This window comes from Suncus etruscus, chromosome 1 (genome assembly GCF_024139225.1).
Source record: "Suncus etruscus isolate mSunEtr1 chromosome 1, mSunEtr1.pri.cur, whole genome shotgun sequence".
Taxonomy (NCBI): domain Eukaryota; kingdom Metazoa; phylum Chordata; class Mammalia; order Eulipotyphla; family Soricidae; genus Suncus; species Suncus etruscus.
In genome coordinates, this window is record NC_064848.1 from 204,760,575 (window position 1) to 204,785,775 (window position 25,201).

The following is a 25,201-nucleotide window of genomic DNA, read 5'->3' on the forward strand; positions in this document are numbered from 1 at the left end:
GGGCCTGAGGCGCTATGCTACTAAGGGGGCTGCTGGTCATGGGGCGCTTATGGGGATCCTCGGGATGATGGTGTTTCTCCAGCGCAGGAGGCTTGGGAACCCCCCAGCAACATAGTCCTAGTCCTGGCGCCAGAAGTGCCTTCCGCTCCCCTAAGAAGCACTTTTGGCTCCTCGTCTCCAAGCAGCCATGACGCCCCTTCGTCCCGCTCTCCCCTTTCCCTTCTGAGTCCGAGTCGCCCTTTCCGCCTTTTCCCCAGCTCAAACCTCCCTCTCTTCACCCAAACCCGGCAGATGGGGCTCTGGCGCGGGATACAGGATCCCGGGGCACGTCTCAAGCCTGAATGATGCTCATGGGCTCCCCTGTCAAACTAGGCCACGGGAGCGGAAGCGGCGCGCCGTGATGACGCAAAAGGGCGCGCGTCGGTGGTGGGCCGAAGTGTCAGCTATCTCCGCTTCTGATTGGTTCCCGGCCGCGGGGCCTGCTGGGAAAACCCTCTGTGCCCGGAGGTCGCCTCTTTGGCGTCATCAACGTGCGCCCCGCCGTCGCCGCCGCGCGCGAAGATGGCGGGGAAGAAGAATGTTCTCTCGTCTCTAGCGGTGTACGCGGAAGACTCGGAACCCGAGTCCGACGGCGAGGCGGGCGTGGAGACGGCGGGAAGTGCCACCGGTGAGGCTCGAGGCGGGAGCTGGCAGGGGGCAGGCCGCTCCTGGGCGGTGCCGATTCACTTGGGCACCCGGGGTCGGGTCCCGTTGCAACCATGGCAGATGCTTTGCAGTAACTTTGGGTCGATCCCTTCCGCCGTTTCCATAGTTTTTTTTTTTTTTTTCTTTTCCGAAACGTACTAGAAGCTTCGGTGCTGAGCATAAGGATGTGCCGAGGAGGGTGTAAGTCTACAGATCCCCCCCTCGACTCCCTCCTGGCTCCGTTTGATGGGGTTGCAATGAGAAAAAGAAGAAAGAAAGGTGGTAACTTGTTGGGGTTTGTAGCTTTTATTTTATTTTTTGGTTTTGGGTCACACCCGGCAGCGCTCAGAGGTTCCTCCTGGCTCTACACTCAGAAATCGCTCCTGGCAGGCTCAGGGGACCCTATGGGATGGATGCCTTGTGGCATTCGAACCACCGTCCTTCTGCATGCAAGCGAACGCTTTGCCTCCATGCTATCTCTCCGGCTCCAGCTTTTATTGATTTTGCTTGTTTTTCTTTATAGTCTATACCTGGCTGCACTCAGGGCTTACACCTGGCTCTTGCGTTCAGGGCTCACTCCTGGCGGGCTAGTAGGGTAAACTATTTCAGGGATCTAACCCTGCGTGGGCCACATCCAAGAAAAGTGTGGCCTACCTACTGTGCTGTTGCTCTGGCCCGTAAATTTGTAGCTTTGGGCTAGGGATACGCCTTAGACTCTTGGACCTTTTATGATTTGGGGATCACACCGGGCGGTGCTCAGGAGTTACTCGTGGCTCTCCACTCAGGAATCTACTCCTGGCGGTGCCCATGGTACCATATAGATACCGGGAATGGAACCCAGGTTGACTGTCGGCAATGCAGGCAGGCGCCTTATCTGCTGTAGCATCTCCAAACCTCTTTTTATGGGCTTTCTATTTGTTTGTTTGTTTGGGGTCACATCCGGCAGCACTCAGGGGTTATTCCTTGCTCAGCGCTCAGAAATCTCTCCTGGCAGGCACGGGGGACCATATGGGATGTTGGGATTCGAACTGCCGCCCATCCTGAATCAACTGTGTGCAAGGCAAATGCCCTACCGCTGTGCTATTTCTCCGGCCCCTTTTCGTTGGCTTTTTTTGTTTTGTTTTTGGGCCACACCCTGCAGCTCTCAGGGATTACTCCTGGTTCTACGCTCAGAAATCGCTCCTGGCAGGCTCTGGGGACCATATGGGATGCCAGGATTTGAACCACCGACCTTCTGTATGCAAGGCAAATACCCTATCTCCATGCTATCTCTCCGGCCTTTTTTCTTTGGCATTTTAAGAACACACATAAGCCAGTCTTCATTATAAGTAGATCTGAGCAGAATATGGGTTTGTTCAGTTGGGGTGAGGGGTTAGTCTACACTTTGCTCTGGAACTACTCCTGGCTCTGTGCTCAGGGATCACCCCTTTAGGGTACAAAATTCAGTGTGGGAATCACTGTGTATAAGGCATGCGCCTTAACTATCTCCTGCCGAATCTGGGTATTGTGTGAATCTCGAGCACCCATAGTGGCTGTGTTTGAGTTGTTTCAGACTCTTAATATTGCTTGTTCTCGGGCCCGTAGAGATAGCTCAGCGGCGTTTGCCTTGCAAGCAGCGGATCCAGGACCAAAGGTGGTTGGTTCGAATCCCGGTGTCCCATATGGTCCCCCGTGCCTGCCAAGAGCTATTTCTGAGCAGACAGCCAGGAGTAACCCCTGAGCACCACCGGGTGTGGCCCAAAAACCAAAAAAAATATTGCTTGGTCTCAGCTAAAGGTCTCAGACATAGAAACTGGTTTCTGAGAAGCAGAGAGAGGTAACAAGTTTGTTTCTGTGCCTTGATTTCCTCATCTGGAAAAGGATCTGTGGGAAGGAAACACTAGACTAGCTCATTGTTTTTGTGGGTCCCTTCACCCTGAAGAGTCTCTTATTGCATTGTCTCAAAGTTGCTTCTTTCTTGGATAGTTTTGACTGGAACTGCTCCGAGGGTCCCCATTTCAGGTATTTTTTCCAGAGAGAGACTCCCTTGTCAGGTCATAGAAGAGAAGCTCTGATACGTGTGAAAGGAGGGAGAGATGAGCATGTTGGAAGGGTTAGTCAAGGGCTGGAGAGACAACAGCAGGGAGAGCGCTGGTCTTGCATGCGACTGACTTGGTTCAATGCCTTGCAGCCACTATAGTTCCCTGAACCCTGCCAGGAGTGATTCTTGAGCATAGAGCCAGGCGTAAGCATTGAGTACCACTCTCCACCTCCCCCCCCAAAAATGTTCAGGTGGCCAGGCAATTGCCCTAATATATATATATTTTTAATATGGAACGCTTCACCAATTTGGGTGTCATCCTTGTGCAGGGGCCATGCTAATCTTCTCTGTATCGTTCCAATTTTAGTATATGTGCTGCCGAAGCGAGCACGCCCTAATGGTCTTATTCCCAGTTGTTCGTGGTCCTTTGTGCACCACTGGATGAGACCCTGGTGGCCCCAGCACTACTGGGCTGACCTTGGTGGTACCCTGGACCTCATGGCTGAGTCTCTGGGCCATACATTGAACCACTGGACTCGTTGACCAAGAACCACCAGTGGTTCAATGCATGGCCCAAAGCCCTTGGGGCTCCTAGGGAGCCCTCCCCCAAAAAAGGTGTTCAGGTATGAGAAGGTGGCACTAGAGGTAAGGTGTCTGCCTTACAAGCGCTAGCCAAAGAAGGACCGTGGTTCGATCCCTCGCATCCCATATGGTCCCCCCAAGCCAGGGGCGATTTCTGAGCACTTAGCCAGGAGTAGCCCCTGAGCATCAAACGGGTGTGGCCAAAAAAAAAAAAAAACAGGTGTTCAAACAACTCTTGTAATCACTCAGTAAAGGAAGACTTGAGTTGTCTTCATTTGGTTAGAAGCTTTGGAAGCTTCACTTCATCCACTGACTTTTCCCAAGGCAAGTCCATCTCCCGTCAGTCCATGAGGGTCAGGGTTCTAGTTCTAGTTCTCTTCAGAGACTCTCCTTCCAGGCCCCGCAAGGTTGTTGTGGATTTTCTTTTCCCCACAGTGATGCTCCTTTTCCCCCTCGGTTTCAGAGGAGAAGGGTGGGCTGGTGTCTGAAGCCTACGGAGAAGATGACTTTTCTCGTCTCGGCGGTGACGAAGAAGGTTACGAAGAGGAGGAGGATGAGAACAGCAAACAATCGGTAGTATACCTTGTCCCCAGCCCAAAGACCGCCCCCAGCTGCGCTGTTTCTCCCTCATGGCCTACTTGATTTCATCTGATCCCTCTCCCATTCCTCCTACTTGCTTTGAGGGGGCCATTGCGAAAACTGGATTGGGTTATCAGTAATTCTGTTTGGAAACTAAAGTTGTTGGCATCTGGGCGAATTTGTAGGAGTTTCTGAATTAAAATTTGGCAGGAAAGGTGTGGGCTTCTGTTTCCTGCACCAGAAATTCTTGGGTGTTTGTTCTTGTTCCCTGTGTAGTTAATTTAATTCATTTTTAACGGTGTGTTGTCCTAATATGTGCCCTGTTTGTTTTTGGCTCTAACCAATTGTATTGATTTTGATCTTGTACTTCATACCTTTGAGTTAGAAGTTGAAAAGGAAAATATGTGTGTGTGGTGTATGTGTGTACACCGCATGTACCTGCGTGTGTGTTTTGATTTCTTTTGGGGGGGGGCACACCTGGCTGTGCTCAGGGGTTACTCCTGGCTATCTGCTCAGAAATAGCTCCTGGCAGGCACGGGGGACCATATGAGACACCAGGATTCGAACCAACCGCCTTAGGTCCTGCACTGGCTGTTTGCAAGGCAAACATCGCTGTGCTATCTCTCCAGCCCCCCCCCTCTTTTTTTTTTTTTTTTTTTGGTTTTATGTTTTGATTTCTTGGTGTTTTGCTTGGCACTTTTGATCTGTGTGACCTCCATTCTCTTATCTTTTGGGGCCACAGCTGTTCATACTTGGGGGCTACTCCAGGCTCTGTGCTCTTGGGGGAACTATGTGGTGCTGGAGGATCAAAGCTGGCTTTCTGCTTTCGAAGCACATTTACTCAGCCTGTCAAGCTCTCCGCCCAACGGTGCTCAGGGACCAAGCCCAGTGCCAGGGTTGGCTGCCTGCAAGGCAAGTGCCTTAACCCCTGTACTTTGGTAGAGGAAAGAGAATGTATTTTAGTGACTGAGAAAAGACTCTGAGGTACACGGTTACCTGAGCATCGTGAACCAGAATTGTAAATTTTGGAAGGGGAAGAAAACCAGGTTTTCAGTTAAAGGATCTCAGTTAAAGGGTCGGTATCTGGACATAGAAACTGACTTCTTTTTGGGGGATCCACACCCAGTGGCGCTTAGGGGTTACTCCTGATGCTACACTCAGAAATTACTCTTGGCAGGCTCAGAGGACCCTATGGGATGCCAGGGATCAAACTCGCATCAGCTGTGTGCAAGGCAAACACCCTCCCTGCTGTGCTATTGCTCTGGCCCCTGTTTGTAAATTTGGGGGGTTTGGGGGAAGGTGGGCTCAGACCTTGTGGCGCTCAGGGGTTTAGAGGGCTCTGCACTCAGAAATTGCCCCTGGCAGGCTCTTTGGGACCATATTGGATGCCAGGAATTGAACTGGAATCAGTCGGAATGGTGGCATGTTTGCCTTACCGCTGTGCTATCGTTCTGGCCCCTGTAAATTTTTTACACGAAGCTACTATAGGGTTAGTATTAACATGCTTTCCAAATGAATCCCTTTTTTTTTTTTTTTTTTTTTGTCTTTGGGGAGATTTTTGGGTCCTTAGTCCTGTCATTGATGTCTCTAGTATTTCCAAATTACCTGTGTTTGCTTGAGAAAAGCTTTGCAAGATTTGCTTTCCTGGCTTCGGCTTTGGTATTGTCTTTTTTTTTTTTTCCCCGGGCCACACCCGTTTGATGCTCAAGGGTTACTCCTGGCTAAGCGCTCAGAAATTGCCCCTGGCTTGGGGGGGACCATATGGGACGCCCGGGGATCGAACCGTGGTCCTTTCCTTGGCTAGCGCTTGTAAGGCAGACACCTTACCTCTAGCGCCACCTCGCCGGCCCCTGGTATTGTCTTTTGGGCCTCACCTAATGGGGTTCAGGACCTACTATTGGAGGAGCTCAGGGGTGCACCATCTGGCGACTCAGACTCAGGCCTCTCATATGTGAACCACCTGCTCCAGTCTCTGGAACTTCCATGCCTTCTGTGACGGCTCAGTCAGATCTCCCAGCTTATGTTATCAACAAGCATTATCTGCAGTCCACAGGCTTGCTGTGTGCTTTAGGGGTCTTGTTCGTTGGCTTTTGGTTTTGTTTGCTTTTTTTTGCTCAGGGGTTACTCCTGGCTATGCGCTCAGAAGTCACTCTTGGCTTGGGGGACCATATGGGACACTGGAGATCGAACCACGATCTGTCCTGCATCAGCTGCAGACAGGGCAAGTGCCCTACCACTGCGCTATCACTCTGGCCCCTTATTGGATTGCTTTTTGTTTTTTGTTTTTTGTTTTTTTTTTCTTTTGGGCTATGTGTAGTGGTGCTCTGAAACTGTTCCCAACTCTGTATTCCGGGATTTTTCCCGGTGGTGCTTAGGAGACCAGGCAGTGTGGATATGGAAACTGGGCCTTTTACATGCAAACTCCAGCCCTTTGGGCTCTCTCCAGACAGCATGTGTGTCTTTATGTCTCTCCACAGGTATTTTGCAGAGAATGTCCATTGTACTTAAGTTTGGACCCATACTTTAGTGAATTCGTCTCAGCAGATTCTACTGTAGCTAATCAAATATGTGACTGGTGACTAAACTTCACCTCGGATTATTTGGCATGATTGGTTTCACTCAAAGATTTAGGGTGGAGGGGAGACACACCTGGTGGTGCTCAGGTGTTACTCCTCACTCTGCACTTAGGAATCACTCTTGGCAGTGCTCCGGGGACCAATTTAGTACCAGGGATCAATTCTGAGTTACCACTTACAAGGCAAGCACTCTGCCTGCTGTACCATCTCTCTGGTCCCACTTGAAAAGTTGGGAGTTCTTGCTTAAAACTTTGGCTATCTGACAGTTCCCAGCATTGTCTGATCTCGGAATCACCAGAAATTTATTCCGACATCTTAGTTCATGTTAAATTAGCACGTGTCTAATTTCACCTACTCTTACTTCCAGTGGTGTGTATAGCATCTCTCTGGCTGCTGTTTCATGTTTATTAGCTCAATTGAAACTAGCAAGTTGGAGGGCCAGAGCGATAGCACAGCGGGGAGAGTGTTTGCCTTGCATGTGACTGACCCAGGTTCAACCCCTGGCATCCCATATGGTCCTCTGAGCCTGCCAAAGTGATTCCTGAGCACAGAGCCAGGAGTAAGCCCTGAGTACCACCAGGTGTGGCCCCAAAACTAAGCCAAAGAAACAAAGAAAATATTTTGAAGCCACAGATAGTACTGGGGTTAAGGTGCTTGACCTGGTTTGTTCAGTCTGGCGCTTCATAGCATCCCCCAGCACAAAGCCAGGAGTAAGCCCTGAGAATCACCTTGTATGGCTCCATCCCACCCCCGCAAAAGAAGATAACAATTTGGGTCTGCAACAAATAACGGGTTACGGGGCTTGCCTTGTGGTGCCTAGATGTTCAATATCTGGTACCCATGTGTGGCCCATACTCTCCAGTGGTAAAGAAAAGGACTATTTGAAATGGTTTTCCCCTGTCTCCTGGGTGTTAGGGCTGTTGTCTTGTGGGGTATCTAGAAGCAGGGCAGTGGGAGACTGGGTCTTCGGGTGGTTAGAGGGAAGGTGGGCTTTTTGCCTATGGTCATTCTAGCAACTTGGGGACACCTGGAGGGGAGTCTGGACCAACTCCCGGGGAGCATTGGGCTTACTGGCCTGTCCCCACACCTCTTCCTGTCATTCACGGTGATATGGGGCTCGGGGCACAATGATGGCGAATGAGGCCCTGCCAGGTCTCTGTGTGTGTGGTGGGGAGGTGCTTGGGGGAGTGAAAGGCAAAGAAGCAACAGGTTCTAGTTCTGCTTTTAGAATTGGTTTGGGGTCACCTAGTCCTCTTCCGTTGGCCAACATAACTGGTGAACACAATTAAAAGCTGTTCCTTTTATTCCCCATCTCCTCTGGTTTGCTGGTTGTGCCCAACAGTGCTCAGGACTTACTCCTGGCTCTGTGCTTAGGGCTGACTCCTGATAGGGCATGAGGGACCCCATGGGGGTGCTGGGAATCAAACTTGGGTAGGTTGCATACAAGGCGAGTATCTTTTCTGCTGTCATGCTTTGAGGCCACTGGGCTAGCCCTGGACTCTCCACGTTCCTCTTGACCCTGAGGGGTGAGTTTTCCGTCCCCAGCTCTTGTACACTTGGCCACACTTGAAGTTTGTGGCTTGGGACCCTGGGCATTTTCCTTAGTGCAGGTTCTGGCCCCATTCAGATAAACAAGTTTACTGACCTTCTGGTGTTCTCCCCTACACCCCACCCTGTCCCTCTGCTTTCTCTGGGACCCATGCCATTTGCTCCAGCCTCTTGTTTTGTAGGTACCTCTCCCTTTGGCACCCCCCCCCCCCTTGGTCCAGCTCCTTGAAGCTTAATCCTCTAAACTTTTTATTTTCTAGGAAGATGACGACTCAGAGTCTGAAAAACCGGAGACTGATGACCCCAAGGTAATTGTTGTTAGTTGGCTGTGGTGGGGTGGCTGGAGGCAAGGAAGCCTCATTTTGGGGGTGTGTGACGGGCTCAGTTCACATATCCGGTTGAGGTCTGCCCCTAGTATACTGCCGAGCTTTCTGTCTCCTGTTTGGGGCATAGGTATCAAATCCCAGACTCCCAAAGGATGTGAGGGGAGACAAAGAAAGACAGAGAGAAAGAAAGAGAGTTCAGATTGGAGTTTACAAGCAAGCAGGAGCTGGACGTCCCAGTGTTGTGGGAATAGCCAGCAGCTGGGCAGGGCAGTGACCCTCCTGTGCTGGTTTTGACTGGCAGGAGAGGGCACTCAGACTCTGTAGCTGAACAGATGTGAGTGTTTCTGGTCTCGGGAAGCTCTGAGGATGCTCTTATGTACTCTGGGTCCTCAACAAAACCACACAGAGACCAGAAGGACCCCACCGGGCCTTGTCCTGCTCCCCGCCCCCCCCCCCCCATATAAGGTCCCTGTCCCCAAGGGACCTGGCCTCCACACAAGCAGAGGTCGAAACGACTTCCTCAAATTCCAGAAATTTCTCCCCAGTAACAATGCCCTGGTGTGTCTCTGCCATTTAGGCAGAAGCAGTTGGGAATTTGCAGAAACTGGTTGGGTAGAGCCCCCCAAGAATATGTTTCACCAGGAAAGGAAGTTCAGGTGCCAGGCCACAGAAAAGTGGGTTCCATCTCTGAGCCCCAGGGAGCCCCAACTTTGCTGATCTCCGGCACCCCCTGCACATTGGTATTGCCTAGGGTTGGAGTGAGGAAGGTCACAGCCCTACATGAAATATGGTCCCCCATGTCAGGCTTGTTTAGCAGGTGTTGAGTTTCGTTCTCATAGTTATTAATTTGGGTGAGGTTCGAACCTCAGCATCACACACAAGGTACATCCCGCCCCAAAGTGATCTATGCTATGCTGCTCCTTTCCTGTTTTCACATTTGGGGCATGTGGGGTCTCAGAGACTGCGCATAAGACTCTGAGGGTGGCTCAGTGTGGGGAGACCTGGGGTTTGTGGCATCTCAGGCTCTGCATGTTTGTGCCTCTGCCCTTTGTCTGAGGCGGGATCGGAGAAGGGCTAGAACTCAGGGTGGATACTCAGAAATGTAAATATCAAACCTCCCCTCCCCTGGGAGGTTTGACAAGGGAAGAATCCCATCTCTCCACCCCCCACCCTCCACCCCCAAGTTGGGAAACAGGACTAGAAGGCTGGAGCTAATATGCTCCCCATCTGCAGGTGGAGGCAGCCTGGCCCACCACCTGTGATGGTTGCAGGAATCCTCCCTGGGAAAGTTTGTGTGGCCCAGCAGGGGCGCCATAACTACCCTGTCCACTAGGTGGCAGCCCTCCCCACCTTTGTAAGTTAGTCGTAAGTTCTCTTATTTTTGTTTTGTCTGGGAGTCACACCAGGCCATGCTCAGGGCTTACTCTTTGCTCTGTGCTCAGGGAATCACTCCTGGCAGTGCTGGGTGGACTCTAGGATGGCGAGGATTGAACCTGGGTTGGCTACATGCAAGACAAAGTGGCTTCCCCGCTGTGCTATTGCTCCAGAACCCACTGTTCTTCCAAAACAGTGACTGGTTCTGTGATGATTTTTATTGATTTATTTTAACTTGATTGATTGGGTTTTGGGCCACACCTGGCAGTAATCAGGGGTTACTGGAACACAGAAATTGCCCTTGGCAGGCTGGGGAACCATATGAGATGCCGGGAATCAAACTGGGTCCCTCCCAGGTTGGCCACATGTAAGGCAAAGGCCCTACCGCTGTACTGTCTCTCCGGTCCCAATTTTTATTTCTTAATATTTTTGGCAGTGTGTATTTCAGGCCATCTCTGGAAGTTCTCAGGAACTACTCAGCTCTGTGGGGTGGAAGCACTCGAACCCAGACCTCCCGGTGCTGGCTCTGTCTCTGCTTTATCAGTGCCCAGAAAGCTGGTGGCCTGGGAGTTAGTGGGAGGCTTGGGGGTCACTTGCCCCCACATGAAGCCCAGCTTATGGGTTGGGGGTGCAAATGGAATCTGGAGCCAGACCCTGGGGTGTCACTGAAAGAACCCCTGGTCCCCTGTGCATCTCTACAAAGGAGTCTCCGTGTCGGGATTCACAACACCCCAGCACCCCAGAGCGTGGTGGTGGCGCACACAGCCATGCAGGGTGGGTGCTCATTCCCATACCACTCCCCTCTGTTCATCAGCCTGGTGGCAGAAGGTCCAGCTGTACCGTTAGGATCTGTTTGTGCAGATGTGCTGGGGTACACGCAGCCCCCAGGGATCAGGCGTGGGCTGCGTGGCTGAACTGAGGCGGGTTTGTATGTGGATTATCTTTGCTGAAGGAGTCACACATGGGGCTACAGTGGCTGAAGGTCGCCCTATTTTCTACTGCTCTGATATTTGGGGCAACCTGTGAGTGCCCAATCCCATGTTTGGCATCTTAAACAAAGACGGGGCCTTGGAGAGAGCACCGAGGGCTGAGTCGTAGGAGGAGGTTGAGTTTCCTTTCCAGCATCAGCCAGGTACCACCAGGAGTTAACCCCGAACTTGGGGAGCAGGCCCCTGTATACAGCCCAATGTGGTCCACAAACCAGAGCAGAAAAGGAGGGACAGGAGTGACAGCACAGAAGGGAGATCGTTTGCCTTGCACACAGCCGACCCAGGTTCAATCCCAAGAGTTCTCCGAGCCTGCCAGGAGTTATTCCTGAGTGCAGAGCCAGGAGTGAGCCCTGAGCACTTCTGGGTGTGGCCTCAAAGCCAAGAAAACAAAAAGAAATAATGACTGAGTCAGGGCTGCATCTTCCCAGGGGCTGTGGGGTGGGGTTAGACTCAGGGGTTGGGGTTTGCACTGGACAGTGGGGGTTGTCCAGTGTTGACGCCAGGGGAGGTGGCAGTGCTGCCCAGAGCACCCTGGCTGCACCCGCCCTCCTGCTCCTCAATTATTTCCTGCATCTGGTTGCCTTTGGCCTGGTGCCGGCCTGGCCACGGCACTCCTTTGTCCGTCTCTTACCTTGGTTGCCCTGGAAGGTTTTCCATGTTAATTCTCCCCATGCTCCTGGGTCCCTGTGGATAAAGGTTTTTCCACCCTATCCTGGACACGCCTGGCCTGGGCGAGCAAAGCCGGCACTCAGGGCTGCGCCCGCGCCAGGGTTGACACCCCAGGAAAAAATCCCGGCCCTGTGCAAATCAGCATCTGTCAAAACAAAACTGGGGCTTGGGGTCACTCACTGCAGGGGCTTTGGTGTAGGGGTGGGGAGCACCAGATTTTATTTTGTGGGGGGCAACATCATGGTGCAGGTTCTGGATGGGGCTAGGGGGATACACTCCCACCTCTGCTTCAAACCCACCTCTGAGGTTTGCTCCCAGATCTCCCAGATGCACTCAGCCTTTGGAGCTCCTTCTCCTGCCCCCCAGCATTTTTCTCAAAGGCGTGCATGTCCCCAACTCAAGAACAGAAAACATTTCTGAGATTCTTTTTTTTAGAAGGGGGTGGTCAGCCCCATCCAGTGATGCTCAGAGCTTTCTCCTGGCTCTGTACTCAAAGATCTCTGCAAGTGGGGCTTTAGGGCACCCTGTGGGGTTCCAGGGATTGAACCTGGTAAGTGCCCTCCCCCCTGTGCCAAGGCCCCAGTCCCGTGTGAGATTCCTTGTGCTCCAAGAAAGGAACAACATGGAGTTCACCCCTGGAAGCATCTGCTATAGACTTGGGATTTACAGACCCAGCTTACGTGCAGGCTAATGCCATTGCAATAGGCCCTGTGCTCCTTGCCCCTCCTGGCGGCCAGTACCCCAGAACAGAAAGAAAACTGTCTCCCGGAATCCAGGCCTCGCCCCTTCCTGCAGGGCAGGCGTTGTCCTGACTTCTCCATCCCCTTGAAGTCTCAGGAATTTGGGGCCAAGCTTGGGGCCAGTGGAAGTAGCTGAGTATCAGGCTTGGAAGCACCGCGGCACACAATGGGCTCCCTGTCCGCCCCCGGCTGGCCTCAGAACTGGGAGAAGCCGCCCCTAAGTGTGTGTGTGGTCCTGGCCAGAAGCAGCGGCACTTGTGCCGCTCCTGGGTCATGGGGGCCTTTGAGAAGGCCTGGGAGCCCCGGGACTGCCTCAGCCCCTGTCTGCTGTGCGCACTCCCCCCCCACACACACACATACGCCCTGTCATCTGTCTCCCTGCCACTTGGGTCTCCCATGCTGCCCAGGCCTGATGCTGAGCCCAGGAGGGGTTTACATTGGGCAGAGTTCACAGAGATGTCCCCACCTCCTCTAAGTGTCCCTCGCTCTAGCATCTAGCAGTGATCTCTTTTTTTTGGAATGAATCTGCGACTACATGTTCCTCTCGACAGTACTCTCGGGCCAGTCAATGCCAGGGCTCAATCCCAGGTTTCCTGCTTACAAACCAAATCCTCATCTCTCTGGCCCCATGACTCTTTTTTTTTGGCTTTTGGGTCACGCCCAGCAGCACCCAAAGGTTACTCCTGACTCTACACTCAGAAATTGCTCCTGACAGGTTTGGGGGACCATATGGGATGCTGGTACTTGAACCACTGTCCTGCATCAAGGCAAATGCTATCTCTCCGGCCCCAGTCAGTGACTCCTTTTTAAATTAATATTATCATCACTGTTTTTTGTTTTGTTTTGTTTTGGTTTTGGTTTTTGGGCCACACCCAGCAGTGCTCAAGGGTTACTCCTGGCTGTCTGCTCAGAAGTAGCTCCTGGCAGGCACGGGGGACCATGTGGGACACCGGGATTCGAACCAACCACATTTGGTCCTGGATCGGCTGATCATCACTGTTATTGCTACTATTATTTTGGTTTCCAGACTACACCCAGCTGTACTTAGGTTTTACTCCTGTCTCTATGCTCAGGGATCACTCATAGTGGGGCTTAGGGGACTATATGGGGTGCTGGGAATTGAACCCAGGTCAGCTGTGTGCAAGACAAGGGCCTACCTGTTGTACTAACCCTCCAGCTCTATTATTGTTCTTTCTTTTGGTTTGTTTTTGTGTTTTTGGGCCATACCTAGTGGTGCTCAGGCATCATTTTTGGTGGGGCTCGGAAAGCCGTATGGGATGCGTGAGGTCGAACCCAAGTCAGTTGCATGTAAAGCAAGTGCCCTCCTCACTCATTGCTCTATCTTTCTGGTCCCCAATTGTCTTATAAAGTGCAGAAGCCAAAACCCTGGTCATCAGGCCCCAGGAAGACAGGAAGAGCTTACAGTGGCCCCTAAAGAGATCTCTCTCCCCTTCTCCCCCCCCCTCCCCCTCCCCTTCTCTCCCCTTTCCCCCTCCCCCTCTCTCCTCCCCCCTCCCCCTCTCTCCCCCTCTCTCTCCCTCCTTCTTCCTATTTCTCTCTCCTTCTCTCCTCACCCTCTGTCTCCGGGGATGGAACCCATTTCTCCCACGTGCAAGGTGGGCTGTGCAGCCCAGTGCCCACATCTCCACCCTCAGTCTCACCTTCTCTGGACCCAGGACTTGGAGGCTACACTGGCCAGCAGGACCCCCACCGAGCAAGCCCTTCCTTCCCAATGGGTTTTTAGGGTGTTTGTGGACCCTCCCAGGTGGAGGAAACCTTGGCTGGCATTTCAGGAACAAGTAGGCCTGAAATGGGGCCTCTAGTGTGGACCCTGCACCCTGGGAGACAGGTGACCTGGAGGCCTTGCTGGGTGAGCTGGTCCCCACCCATCAGGGCATTGGGGTAGCTCAGGATGGGGCCCCAGAAGGGGCTTCAAACTCAGTTTTGTCCTCACAGCCCCGAGAGGGAACCTCTAAGAAAAGATCTTTTTCCAGGAAAGGAAGCCAGCGCTTTCCTGGAGGTTCTGGAACCGCAGTTTGTTTTCAGTTATAAAGCAGTGCTAGGTCAGGGAGGGGTGGGGGGGTGAGTGTTTTGTGTGTGTGTTTATTCATGTGTGCCGTGTGTGTGTGTGTGTGTGTGTGTGTGTCTGTGTCTGAGTGTCTGATTCTGCAGTCTGTGTTCTAAGTTTGTCTCCAGGACTGTGTGTTTATTCATGTGTGTCCCGTGTGTCCCGTGTGTGTGTGTGTGTGTGTGTGTGTGTGTGTGTGTGTGTGTGTGTGTGATTCTGCAGTCTGTGTTCTAAGTTTGTCTCCAGGACTGTGTGTGTTTATTCGTGTGTGTGTGTGTGTGTGTGTGTGTGTGTGTGATTCTGCAGTCTGTGTTCTAAGTTTGTCTCCAGGACTGTGTGTGTTTATTCGTGTGTGTGTGTGTGTGTGTGTGTGTGTGTGTGTGTGTGTGTGTGATTCTGCAGTCTGTGTTCTAAGTTTGTCTCCAGGACTGTGTGTGTTTATTCGTGTGTGTGTGTGTGTGTGTGTGTGTGTGTGTGTGTGTGTGTGTATGTGTGTGTGTGTGATTCTGCAGTCTGTGTTCTAAGTTTGTCTCCAAGACTGCTCACTCCAGTCTGGTCATAACAGCATGATCTCTCTTTTTCTTTCTTTCTTTTTTGGGCCACACCCAGCGGCTCTCAGGGGTTCCTCTTGGCTCTGCGCACAGAAATCGCTCCTGGCAGGCCAAGAGCAAAACAGAGAGGGAGAGAGGGAGGGAGAAAGCTTAGTGGGTTCAAGCTTTGGAAGCTTTTCTTCTGAGTTACACTAAATCTCTGTACTGAGCTGGTATCCCCTAGTTCAGAAGCAGGGTCCGGCTACCCTTCCCACCACACAGACTCAGTCCTGACTCTGAGGCTCTGAGTTAGGGGCTAGAAATAGGGCCCTCATCCCCTGCTGCCCCGAGGTGAGCACCAACCTGGAGCTCCAGCCCTGGGATCCCCCTGTCTGTGGCTCTGGGGCCTCTGCTGAAATCACTGCCTGCCCTGCTCAAGGCTTCCACATTCTAGCTTCCGCATTCTGGGGGAGTAGCTGAGCCCCTAGGGATGAGTAATGGGGAGTTGTAGGCCCCAGGCTGCAGGCTGGAGGATCAGGGACCCACTTCCTGGGCAGGGTGCGGCCAGTTTGGACTTTACCTCTCTTTACTCACTGAAGGAAATGTCTGCCTCAGGGCCTGCAATGTGGCCTTACTCACCTGGGGCACCTTCAGGGAATGAGGTTCTGAGGATTCTGTCCTTTGGTTTGATTATCCAGCCCTCTTCCATAATCCTTGCTGTGCCAGGAATGGGGTGCGCCAGGGGATGTGGCAGGACTGACGTGGGGACCCGACATAGTGCAAGCCCCAGCCCCTGGCTGTTTTGTGCACCACCCACTTGGCCCTTTACGCTGGGACTTGTCTGTGTGGTGTTTGAGCAGTCCCTGCACCTCCCTGGCACCGTCTGGCACGTCTGTGCCTCCCTCAGAGGCAGGGCCTCGAGCCGGCTTCTTTGTGTTGTGATGCCTGGGACAGAGCCACAGGGCCTGGAGGCAAGCACCAGCCTTCATCCACCTCCTGGTCACAGCCCCAAGTCAATACCATCTCTGGGGAGGTCTGGAAGGGTCCTGGGGTCTGTCGGCCAAGGTCCTGTACCCCATGCCCCAGAGGCCCCATCTCATCCTGTGCTCACTCGCCCCAGGGACCCAGCACACTTTTTGCCCTGGGTACCCCTGCCCAAAACCCTGCAGCCCCACCTGCCCCTGGGGCATTGGATGCCAAGCATGACTCCCAAGGTGTGGCCAGGCATCTCCACCCAGCATAGGCCCAGGCTAGGAAGCAGTGCCTGTCCTGGGGTGCAGCGCTCCCCTCTGGGGGTGTCCAGCACCCAAGACATGCCCTGACAGGATTGGGCCCAGGGCGTTGTCCTGACTAGGATCAGGGACTGTTTCCTGCACAGCGCTCCCGCCATTCTTTCTGCTAGCCCTGCCCGTTCTCAGGACCCTCTACCCGGCCTTGGCAAGAGGTGCTCAGAGCAATGGTTGGGAGGCCTGGGACTTGGGGGGTCTGGGCTTTGGGACACAGGCATACTTGGCTCCTTGCTCCAGCATATCCCCATGTTTCCTTCCTGTATCTTCTTGGCCTCTGGCCATGCTGTTCTGTCCAAGGCAGGGGTGCTGCCCAGCTCCACCTCTGGGGCTGGACTCTGGTACCTGTGAGAGGTTGGGAGTGGCCTGAAGGAGGCTGTCAGGGGAGCCCCTGGGACGGTTAGAGGAGCTGCTTTTCCCGGAGACTGGCCACAGGCCCCGAGCATGGCATCCTAACTGTGGCCCTTTCTCCACCCCACACCCTGCAGGAACTGGGGTCAGGCCTCCCACTGCGCCCTCCAATCACCATCAGATTATGCCTTAGAGACACTTAGAGGAAACATTCCAGAATTTCTCTTTGCTGTTCCGCCCAATATGGCTCTTGTCTGTGTCAGAGAGGTGGTCAAGAGAGTACGCCACGTTGCATGAAGTAGTATTGGGTTCGAGCCCCAGCACACTCCTATGGAGTCCCCCGAGTACTGCCAGGAGTGATCCCTGAGCACAGTCGGAAGTAAACCCTAAGTACCGCCACCAGACACACCCAAAAGTGAAAGTAGACTAGAAGAGCTGAAGACATAGTGTTAAGTCCAGGAGAATGATGCGCCGTTCAAAGACACCAAGACCACAGTCTCATGCAAAAACAGGGGGTTTATTTTCTTACAAGCATGCAGGGGCTGTGCTAGAATCCAACATAAGCCAGAAACTGCCAGCCCTGAGCCATGAGCTTACAAGCTGTATATAGTATTTCAAACAATAGAAAGGTACAGTAGATTGATTTGCTTTAGGAAGTACATGACATCTGGCATTTGCTTAATCATATTTTTGCAAGGTGCAGGTGCAAGCTTACAGGGTTAACATGACCAGGTTAAAACCATGTAGGAACAGAAAGAAAGTTAAACTATAACTGGGTCTACACGTTCCCACAATTGTGAAGGGGGGTGAGTGATCAGGGCAGTCAGGAAACTCAGGGGAAATTTAAGTTCCCAGAATTGTGAAGGGGGGTAGGTGATCAGGGCAGTTAGCAAACCCAGGGGAAACTTTTCCTTTACATCAGTACAGCAGAGAATGTGTTTGCCTCGAACACAGTAGACCAGGTTCTAACCCGGCATCCCAGATCACAAGGAAGCCCTGTGAACCTCTGAGTACGACCCCAAAACCAAAAACCAGCAAAGAAAAGGCAGCTTTGGGCTGGAGCAGTAGTAGGGTGGGGGGCTTGCATGTGGCCAAGCCAGGATAGCGTGGGTTGGATCCCCAGCATCCCCTATGGTTCCCCAAGCCTACCAGGAGTGATTTCTGAGCACAGAGCCAGGAGTAACCTCTGTGGCTTCTGGGTGTGGCCCAACAATCCAAACAAAAAGAAAAGAAAAGGCAGCTTCCTCTCCCAGGCTCCTTTGGGGGGCTCCACCCAATGTGGGAGAATGAGGTGCCCCTGACTTCTGGAGTGCTCCAAGATGCTTGCTCACTGTGAGTTCTCACGATACCCACACCCACACCTATCTCATCCACGGGCTATGCCCTGCGTTTGTCTTGTGTAGAGCAAGTATGCAGCAGCTCCCTTGCAAGGTGAAGGAAGAGATAGAGCACTGGAAATCCTGCCTTTTCTTTTTCCCTTTGTCCCGAACAGCCTTTGGGACAGGTTCAGCCCTTTATCAGAGCAGGTGCCCTGGAGTTGCCTCTGCCAGGCTTGCTCCTGTCTCCCTCAAAGGGACTTTGGCTTCTCAAATCCTGCAGGGAAGGGGTGTAGCCCCCCATACCCACTCCAGAACCAGCCTGAGGTGACGGCCATCAGTCAGGGTGTTGTGCATTTTAGGGTTGCTGAGGAGGCCACCTGGAGACATTCTGATGGAGGCGGGGCCTGCTGTAGACCAAAGGGATCCCTGGGGGGTAGGGTGGGGGGGTGACCCAGGAACTCATGCCAGGCAGAGTTTTCTGGTGGGCACAATGGTGTGGTTAGTCCACAAACTCCTTGCCCAGAGGAAAAGATCTAGAAGACAGCAGGAGGTGGCAGAGGCTCAGGGCATCCTGGAGTGAGGCTCACTTTGGACACTGGGCCTTGGATGAGGTTCGGGGAGCCAGTTCCTGGCTGGAGTGGAGGCCAGGCAGGTGATGAATGAATGATACACCCCCAATCATAACTCCTTCTGGAGCCGCTTTGTTTCCCTCCTCCTCAGGCTCCTGAGTCTGCAGGGACTCAGCCAGGGTCTGCCTCTCCCTGTCAGGCTGCAGCCCAGGATAAAGCAGCCGCCTGGGTCCATCCCTGGCACCACCACAGGAAAACAGCAAAACCCAAGTGCAGCTGGGGTGTGGCATGAAGGCTGGGCTTGCCTGGTGTCATGGGCGGCAGGGGGGTTGCTCACACCCTGAGGAAAAGGAAACCAGCCTAGAAAGGAGGTTTCACACCCTGGGAAGCCGCCTGGCTGTGTTCCCGTCTATCTTCCAGGAAGGGGGTTGGGGCCGTACCCAGGGTTGCTTGGCTGTGTGGGGCTGGGCCTTGGACCTGCATCTCACGCTGGCAGAGTGTGTGCAACAGGGTCTGCCTGGGTTGTCTCCCAGCAGCAGCTGAGGCATACCTCAATTGGGGTGAAGTAGGAACTGGGGAGGGGGAGGTCTCACAGTACCTCAGAGCTTCTTCTGGTGGAGGTTTGACTTTTTTTTTGGGGGGGGGGTCACACCCGGCAGTGCTCAGGGGTTGCTCCTGGCAGGCACGGGGGTGGGGGTGGGGTGGGGGGGGAACCATATGGGACACCAGGATTCAAACAGATGACCTTCTGCATGAAAGGCAAACACCTTACCTCCATGCTATCTCTCAGACCCCGGAGGCTTGCCTTTGACCTGAGGAGTCAGTGCCTGCAAGTCCTGGGGGCTCCGTGTGTTCCGCACCTCTACACGGAGATGGCTGCTGGGGCTTTTGTGGGGGACATACCCAGCAATGCTTGGGTTACTCAGGGCTGGTCCCTGGTTCTGTGCTCAGGAATCACTCCTGGCAATGCTCAGGGTACTTAATGGGGTGGCAGATCAAATCTGGATGGCAGGGGGGCCGGAGAGATAGCACAGTGCTAGGGTGTTTGCCTTGCAAGCAGCCTATTCAGGATGGATGGTGGTTCGAATCCCTTTATCCCATATGGTCTCCCATGCCTGCCAGGAGTGATTTCTGAGCGCAGAGCCAGAAATAAACCCTGAGCGCCACAGGATGTGACCCAAAAACCAAAAATGAATAAATGAAAAAGTTATAAAAAAAAAAACAAAACACCTAGGGTCTGGAGAGATAGCATGGATGTTGGGCGTTTGCCTTTCATGCAAAAGGATAGTGGTTCAAATCCCAGCATCCAATATGGTCCCCTGAGCACTGCCGGGTGTGACCCCAAAAAAAGGCAAAACAAAAAACACCTATATCAGCCTCTGTGCAAGACAGGGCCTGCTGCTGCTCCGGCCCCTGTGGTGGCTTCTCATCACTTGGCCCCTTGACAGAGCAGGAGACTGGACAGCCAAGAGGTCTCAGGAAAACAGCAGCCTCACCCCAGCTGCTGGGCCTGTGGGGCAGCTGTTTCCTGGGATGGTGGCCTGGAAAGCTCCCTGGGGTGCAGTAGGAATAGACAGGCCTTCGCCCTTCAGCATGGTGCCATCAGCTTCCTACAGCAGGGTGGGCACAGGACCCTTCAGTCTCCCTTATGCCCTCCCCCCTCACTGACTCCTCCACCGTCTAGCCATGCCCCACCTCTGTGCCCAGCGTCGAGTCAAATGAAGGGGATATGCTGAAGGCAGGGTCAGGGCCCATCCCAGAGTCACACTGAGCACTGGGGGATGGGCAGGGGTTGTCCCAGACAAGTGAGGGACAGAAGCAGCCAGATGTGTCACACACACACGCACGCACACACACACACACACACACACACACACACACACACATTCTATGTGAGGGGCTTGGGACCCCAGAAGTGAGAGGGATCTCCCGGTCTAGGAAAGTGACTGATGAGGCGCTTTCTGGAGGGGCCGGAAGGACAGCACAGCAGGGAGGGTGCTGTCTTGCATGCAGCCCTCCCTGGTTTGGTCCTGGACACCCCATATTGTAAAATAAATGCCACAAGTTATGAGGCCACCCAGGCACCATATCTCTATGTAGTCCCAGGCAGAAGGGTCTGAAGAAGCAGGGTGGTGGTAAAGAATTAATAAACGAACCCAGTTTATTAATAAATAATATAATTAATAATATCAATAATAATAACTGCTTGCTTAATAAATAACAATAATAATGATGATGAATCATTAATAAGCCAAGCCAGGAGAGAGTCTAGGCAGTTGCCTCATCTCTCTCAGCCAAAAGCCAGAACTGCTCTTTTATTAAACCCAGTACAAAATTCAACTAGACTGGGCAGGGTGAAGTTAGATCCAGGTGGGTTTTTTTGTTTTGTTTTGTTTTGTTTTGGGCACTATGGTGTACTCCTGGCTCTCTGCTCAGAAATCGCTCCTGGCTGGCACGGGAGACCACCCTTGGCTGCTTTCCAGGCAAACTCCCTATGGTTGTGCTATCTCTCTGGCTGCCAGGTGGGCTTTTACATACCAAAGGAAGAGGTTTAAGGGAAAGAGGAAGATGGGGAATGTCATTATTTTGGGTTACTAGCTCAGTGTCACCTTTTTTTTTTTTTTTTTTTTTTGCTGGGTGTCATCTTACACCATATGGTTCTGCAGTCTTGCCAGGAGTGAGCCCTGAACACTGCCAGGTGCGCTTCAGCACTTCACCCCTCTCCCTGTGGCAGGGAGTGGAGCCCACCGTACTGAGCACAGTCCGGCCTGACTATCCCTGGTGGCCCCTCGTACCTCAGAGCAAAGACTCCCTACTTGGTCTTTGCAGGAAAATGGCACAAGGCACTGGGAGGGTCTCTGAAGGGTGGGAGGCAGTGGGGACATATCTGCAGGGAGGATGGAGTGGAGTAACAGAAGCTGTTTATGTACTGGCGCTTCTGAGGCTGAGCTTGGGGCCCGTCAGTAAACTGGTTTCTGTTTTTGCTTCAACCAAAAATGTCCAAAGAGGGGCCGGGAAGGTGGCGCTAGAGGTAAGGTGTCTACCTTGCAAGCGCTAGCTTAGGACGGACCGCGGTTCGATCCCCCGGCATCCCATATGGTCCCCCCAAGCCAGGGGCAATTTCTGAGCGCATAGCCAGGAGTAACCCTTGAGCGTCAAACGGGTGTGGCCCAAAAACCAAAAAAAAAAAAAAAATGTCCAAAGAAAGGGAGCAGAGCCATAGCACAATGGGGAGGGCGTTTGCCTTGCATATGATAAACCCAGAGCCGATCCCCGAGTCTGTCAGGAATGATTCCTGCGTAGAGCCAGGAGGAACCCGAGTGCTGCCGGGTGTGGTTCCCTCAAAAAAATCTTCAGGAGGGGCCGGGAAGGTGGCACTAGAGGTAAGATGTCTGTCTTATAAGCGCTACGTAGGATGGACTGCAGTTCGATCCCCAAGTGTCAAACGGGTGTGGCCCAAAAACCACAAAAAAAAAATCTTCAGGAGGGGCTGGCGAGGTGGTGCTAGAGGTAAGGTGTCTGCCTTGCAAGCGCTAGCCAAGGGAAGATCACGACTGCAGTTCGATCCCCCGGCGTCCCATATTGTCCCTCCAAGCCAGGGGCAATTTCTGAGCACTTAGCCAGGAGTAACCACTGAGCATCAAATGGGTGTGGCCCGAAAAATCAACAACAAAAAATCTTCAGGGGGGCCGGAGAGATAGCATGGAGGTAAAGCATTTGCCTCACATGCAGGACGGTAGTTCAAATCCCGGCATCCCATATGGTCTCCCGAGCCTGCGAGGAGCGATTTCTGAGCGTAGAGCCAGGAATAACCCCTGAGCGCTGCCGGGTGTGACCCAAAAACAAAAAAACAAAAACAAAATCTTCAGGACTGGAGAGATACCACAGCCGTAGGGCATTTGCCTTGCATGCAGCAAACCCAGGATAGACTCTGGTTCAATTCCCAGCATCCCTTATGGTCCCTGAGCCTGCCAGGGTTGATTTCTGAGGGCAGAGCCAGGAGGAACCCTGAGGACCACCGGGTGTGACCCCCCCCCAAAAAAGTCTTCAAAGAAAATCGCCCAGGAGCAGCCAGCCAGCGCTCAGTGGGGCTGGCGCAGTGCTAGGGTGCAGTTTCCTGGCCCGTGTCCACTGAGGAGGGAAGGGAGAGTGTGGGAACTTTCAGGGTCCTGGTGGGGCCATAGTTCCTGACCCCAGTTCTCTCAGTGAAAGGGGTAGCTGGGTCAGACCCGCAGCCACTGCCTTGTTTCTGCTTCTTCTGTAGGAAAACACGGAAGTCGAGAAACGGGACCCCCAGGAGTTGGTAGGTAAGTGCACTGGAATCTCGTACAGGTGTGGGAGCTGCTGGGCCTGAGCTGTCTTTGCTCATGAACTCGCTGTTGCTCTCTGTTGCCTTCCAAAGGGACAAGGGGGAAAAGGACAAGAGCAAGACGGTGCTCTTTCATCTCCTGGTATTTGTCCCACCTGCCCCTCTGCAGAGAGGCCTGAAACTCTCTCTCCCCGCCCCCACATCACAACTAGCTCCAGGAATGTCACCGAGGAGACAAAATTGCCTGTAACCCTCCAAAGTGTCCACTGTGTCCAGCCAGGCCCAGCCCTGCACTGAGACACCCCCTGTCGCCCACCCCTGACTCTAGTTCAGTGTGCTTGGCAGTACCGATGGCTGCTCTGAGAAGGGACCAGCCGACCCAATTGAGAACCGCACCCCCACTGCATCCCCGAGGGCTTTGGTCAGTTGCCTGTAGCCAAGAGGGGAGTGGGAGCTCTTACACAATCACACACACAGTGTTCTAGGCCTGTCTGCCTTTTGCCCCTTAGTGCAACCCTGCAGACAGGCAAAGCCCAAGGTCTTGTAAAGGTGGCGAGGCCTCCCCTGGAGATGGGGTGTCTTCATGCTGATATTTGGCAAGAGCAGCTCCCCTGTCCTTGGATCCTGCCTTCATCCTGCGTCCCTGATGAGTGGCTGTGAATTTCTCCCAGCCCCAAAAGGGTTCTCTGGAACCCAAGCATTTGCCCCTTAGATGTCGGGGCCATGGGGCAGAAGGAGCAGAGACAAAGCACCTTGGACTGGCACCTCCTCTCCCCATCCCTGCTGTTCGTAACCTAGAAACTGGGGGCCCGGGAGGACGCCTCCCCATTTGCTGTCACGCTTCCTCCACCCCCTCCAGGGACCAGCTTCGCTGAAATGCAGTTTCCATAGCATGAGAGTGGGTGGTGTCGTGTGTCAGGAGATTTGGGGGACCCACCCCAGTGGTCTAGGAAGGCCAGGTAGGTGGATTAGAATCTGGGGGTCCCCCTGCCCCACAGAGTATCGGCCTTGTCAGCCTTGGCATATGTTGTGTCTGTGTGGGCCCAAGCTTGGGGTTGGCCTCCAGCTCTGCACACACACCCCAATGCCTGCCACTAGCTCCCCTGGTTGTGTCAGGGAAGCTGTTTCTAAACATGCCAAATGATGGGGACCAGTGGGGGGAGGCTGAGAGTTTCTGGCATTTACCTGGCATCACCAAGCACAGTGCTAGGCATGAGGTTGATTTTGGTTCTGGTATTTTGGTTTTTGTTTGTTTGGAGGCCACACCTATTGGCCCTCAGAGGTTATTACTGGCTCTGCGCTCAGGAATCACTCCTTGCAGGCTCAGAGGACCATATGGGATGCCGGGGATCAAACCTTGATCTGCTGCAAACAAGGCAAACTCCTTACCCATTGTACTATCACTCCGGCCCCTGGTTCTAGTTTTCTTTGGAATTTGTTTGTTTTGAGGGGGGCCACATCCAGTGATGCTCAGGGGTTACTCCTGGCTCTGTACCCAGGAACCACTTCCTGGTGGTGCTTAGGAGACCTTCTGGGATGCCAGGGATTGAACTCATGCCAGTCATGTGCAAGGCAAGCTCCCTCCCCATTGTGCTATTGGCCGGGCCCTGCCTTTCATATTTCTTTGATGAGGGATCAAGCCCAGATTTCTTGCAGCTGTGTACACCAATGGACCCTCCAGGCTGGACCTGGCCTGCTGCAGCTGGGAGGGTACATGGGGGAGGGGATGGTGATCACCCCCAGCTTAGGGGCCACACACAGGCCACAGACCTGCCGTGGCCACAGGGCAGTACACATTCGCCTGGCTGCTGCCCAGACAGTACCCTGCTGGGTTCTCTGCTGTGTGCAGCCCCGCCTCCTGCCGCTCCCGGGCCTGGCACCACAGCACCTGCTCAGATTCCTCCCTGGCAGCTATGGATGCCAGCGCTGAGCGGGCTGGTGAATCACGCGGGCTTCCCTGGACCCCAAGCGTGGCTGCCTTCCCGGGTGCCCAGAGACCTCAGCACCGCCCAGGATCCCCCTCGGCCCCCACCCTGGTTCTCTGCATGTTGTTGGCTTGGGGGATTCTCAATAGGATGTCATGCCAGGAAAATAGACACTGTTGGGTCCAGCTGCACCCCAGATTAGCGCTTTCTGGGATTTGTGGAGGGGGGACTATGAGCACTGCCTTGCTCCTCAGTACAAGACCTGGCACAGGGGACTCACCTTGCGTGCCAGCTCGTCCCCAGTACCATATAAGGCTCCTGAACACCCCTGGGTTGGGCCCAAAGACATTTTCTAAAGATTTTTTGTGTTGCTGTTTTTTTTTTTTTTTAAATAACAATCTACAGGATAAGCTTTTATCTCATTTCCTGCATTTCTCCTTCCGTTCAGGAAAGTTTTCCCTGCTCACAGGGGCCACATTCCCAGACCTCAGAGCTTGGCACCAGTGGGCTCTGCGTGCTGGTGTTCCCGGGTCTGCCGACCTGGGGTGCAGGTGACTTGCCATAGGCACGAACGTGCCCCAAGACCAAGCGATGCTTGAGCAGTCATATCTGCATCTTCAGAGTTGACAGCCCTCTGTGTTCAACAGCAGGGCTTGTAGCCAAGGGGGGGGCCTTTGTGGGTGGGAGGTGTTTGCTGGGGTTCTTCCTATGGGAATTCTCTGGCTCCTGGCCCCCCAGCTCTGAGGGGCCGCCTGCC

The 25,201-nt window shown here is 53.4% G+C and overlaps 1 protein-coding gene and 1 non-coding gene across 2 annotated transcripts in view; one reads left to right on the plus strand and one right to left on the minus strand.

Moving 5' to 3' along the window:
- Positions 1-557: 557 nt before the first annotated feature.
- Positions 558-25,201, plus strand: part of SAP30BP (SAP30 binding protein) — a 30,363-nt gene continuing 5,719 nt past the window's right edge. Inside the window, exons 1-4 of the mRNA XM_049770671.1 lie at positions 558-667; positions 3,750-3,859; positions 8,250-8,297; positions 22,475-22,517. Coding sequence (XP_049626628.1) covers positions 562-667; positions 3,750-3,859; positions 8,250-8,297; positions 22,475-22,517 — 307 coding nt within the window. The 5' untranslated portion in view covers positions 558-561. The remainder of the gene's footprint in view (positions 668-3,749; positions 3,860-8,249; positions 8,298-22,474; positions 22,518-25,201) is intronic.
- Positions 2,989-3,095, minus strand: LOC125997262 (U6 spliceosomal RNA). Its single transcript, XR_007491653.1, has one exon. It is a non-coding gene; the product is annotated as a U6 spliceosomal RNA (small nuclear RNA).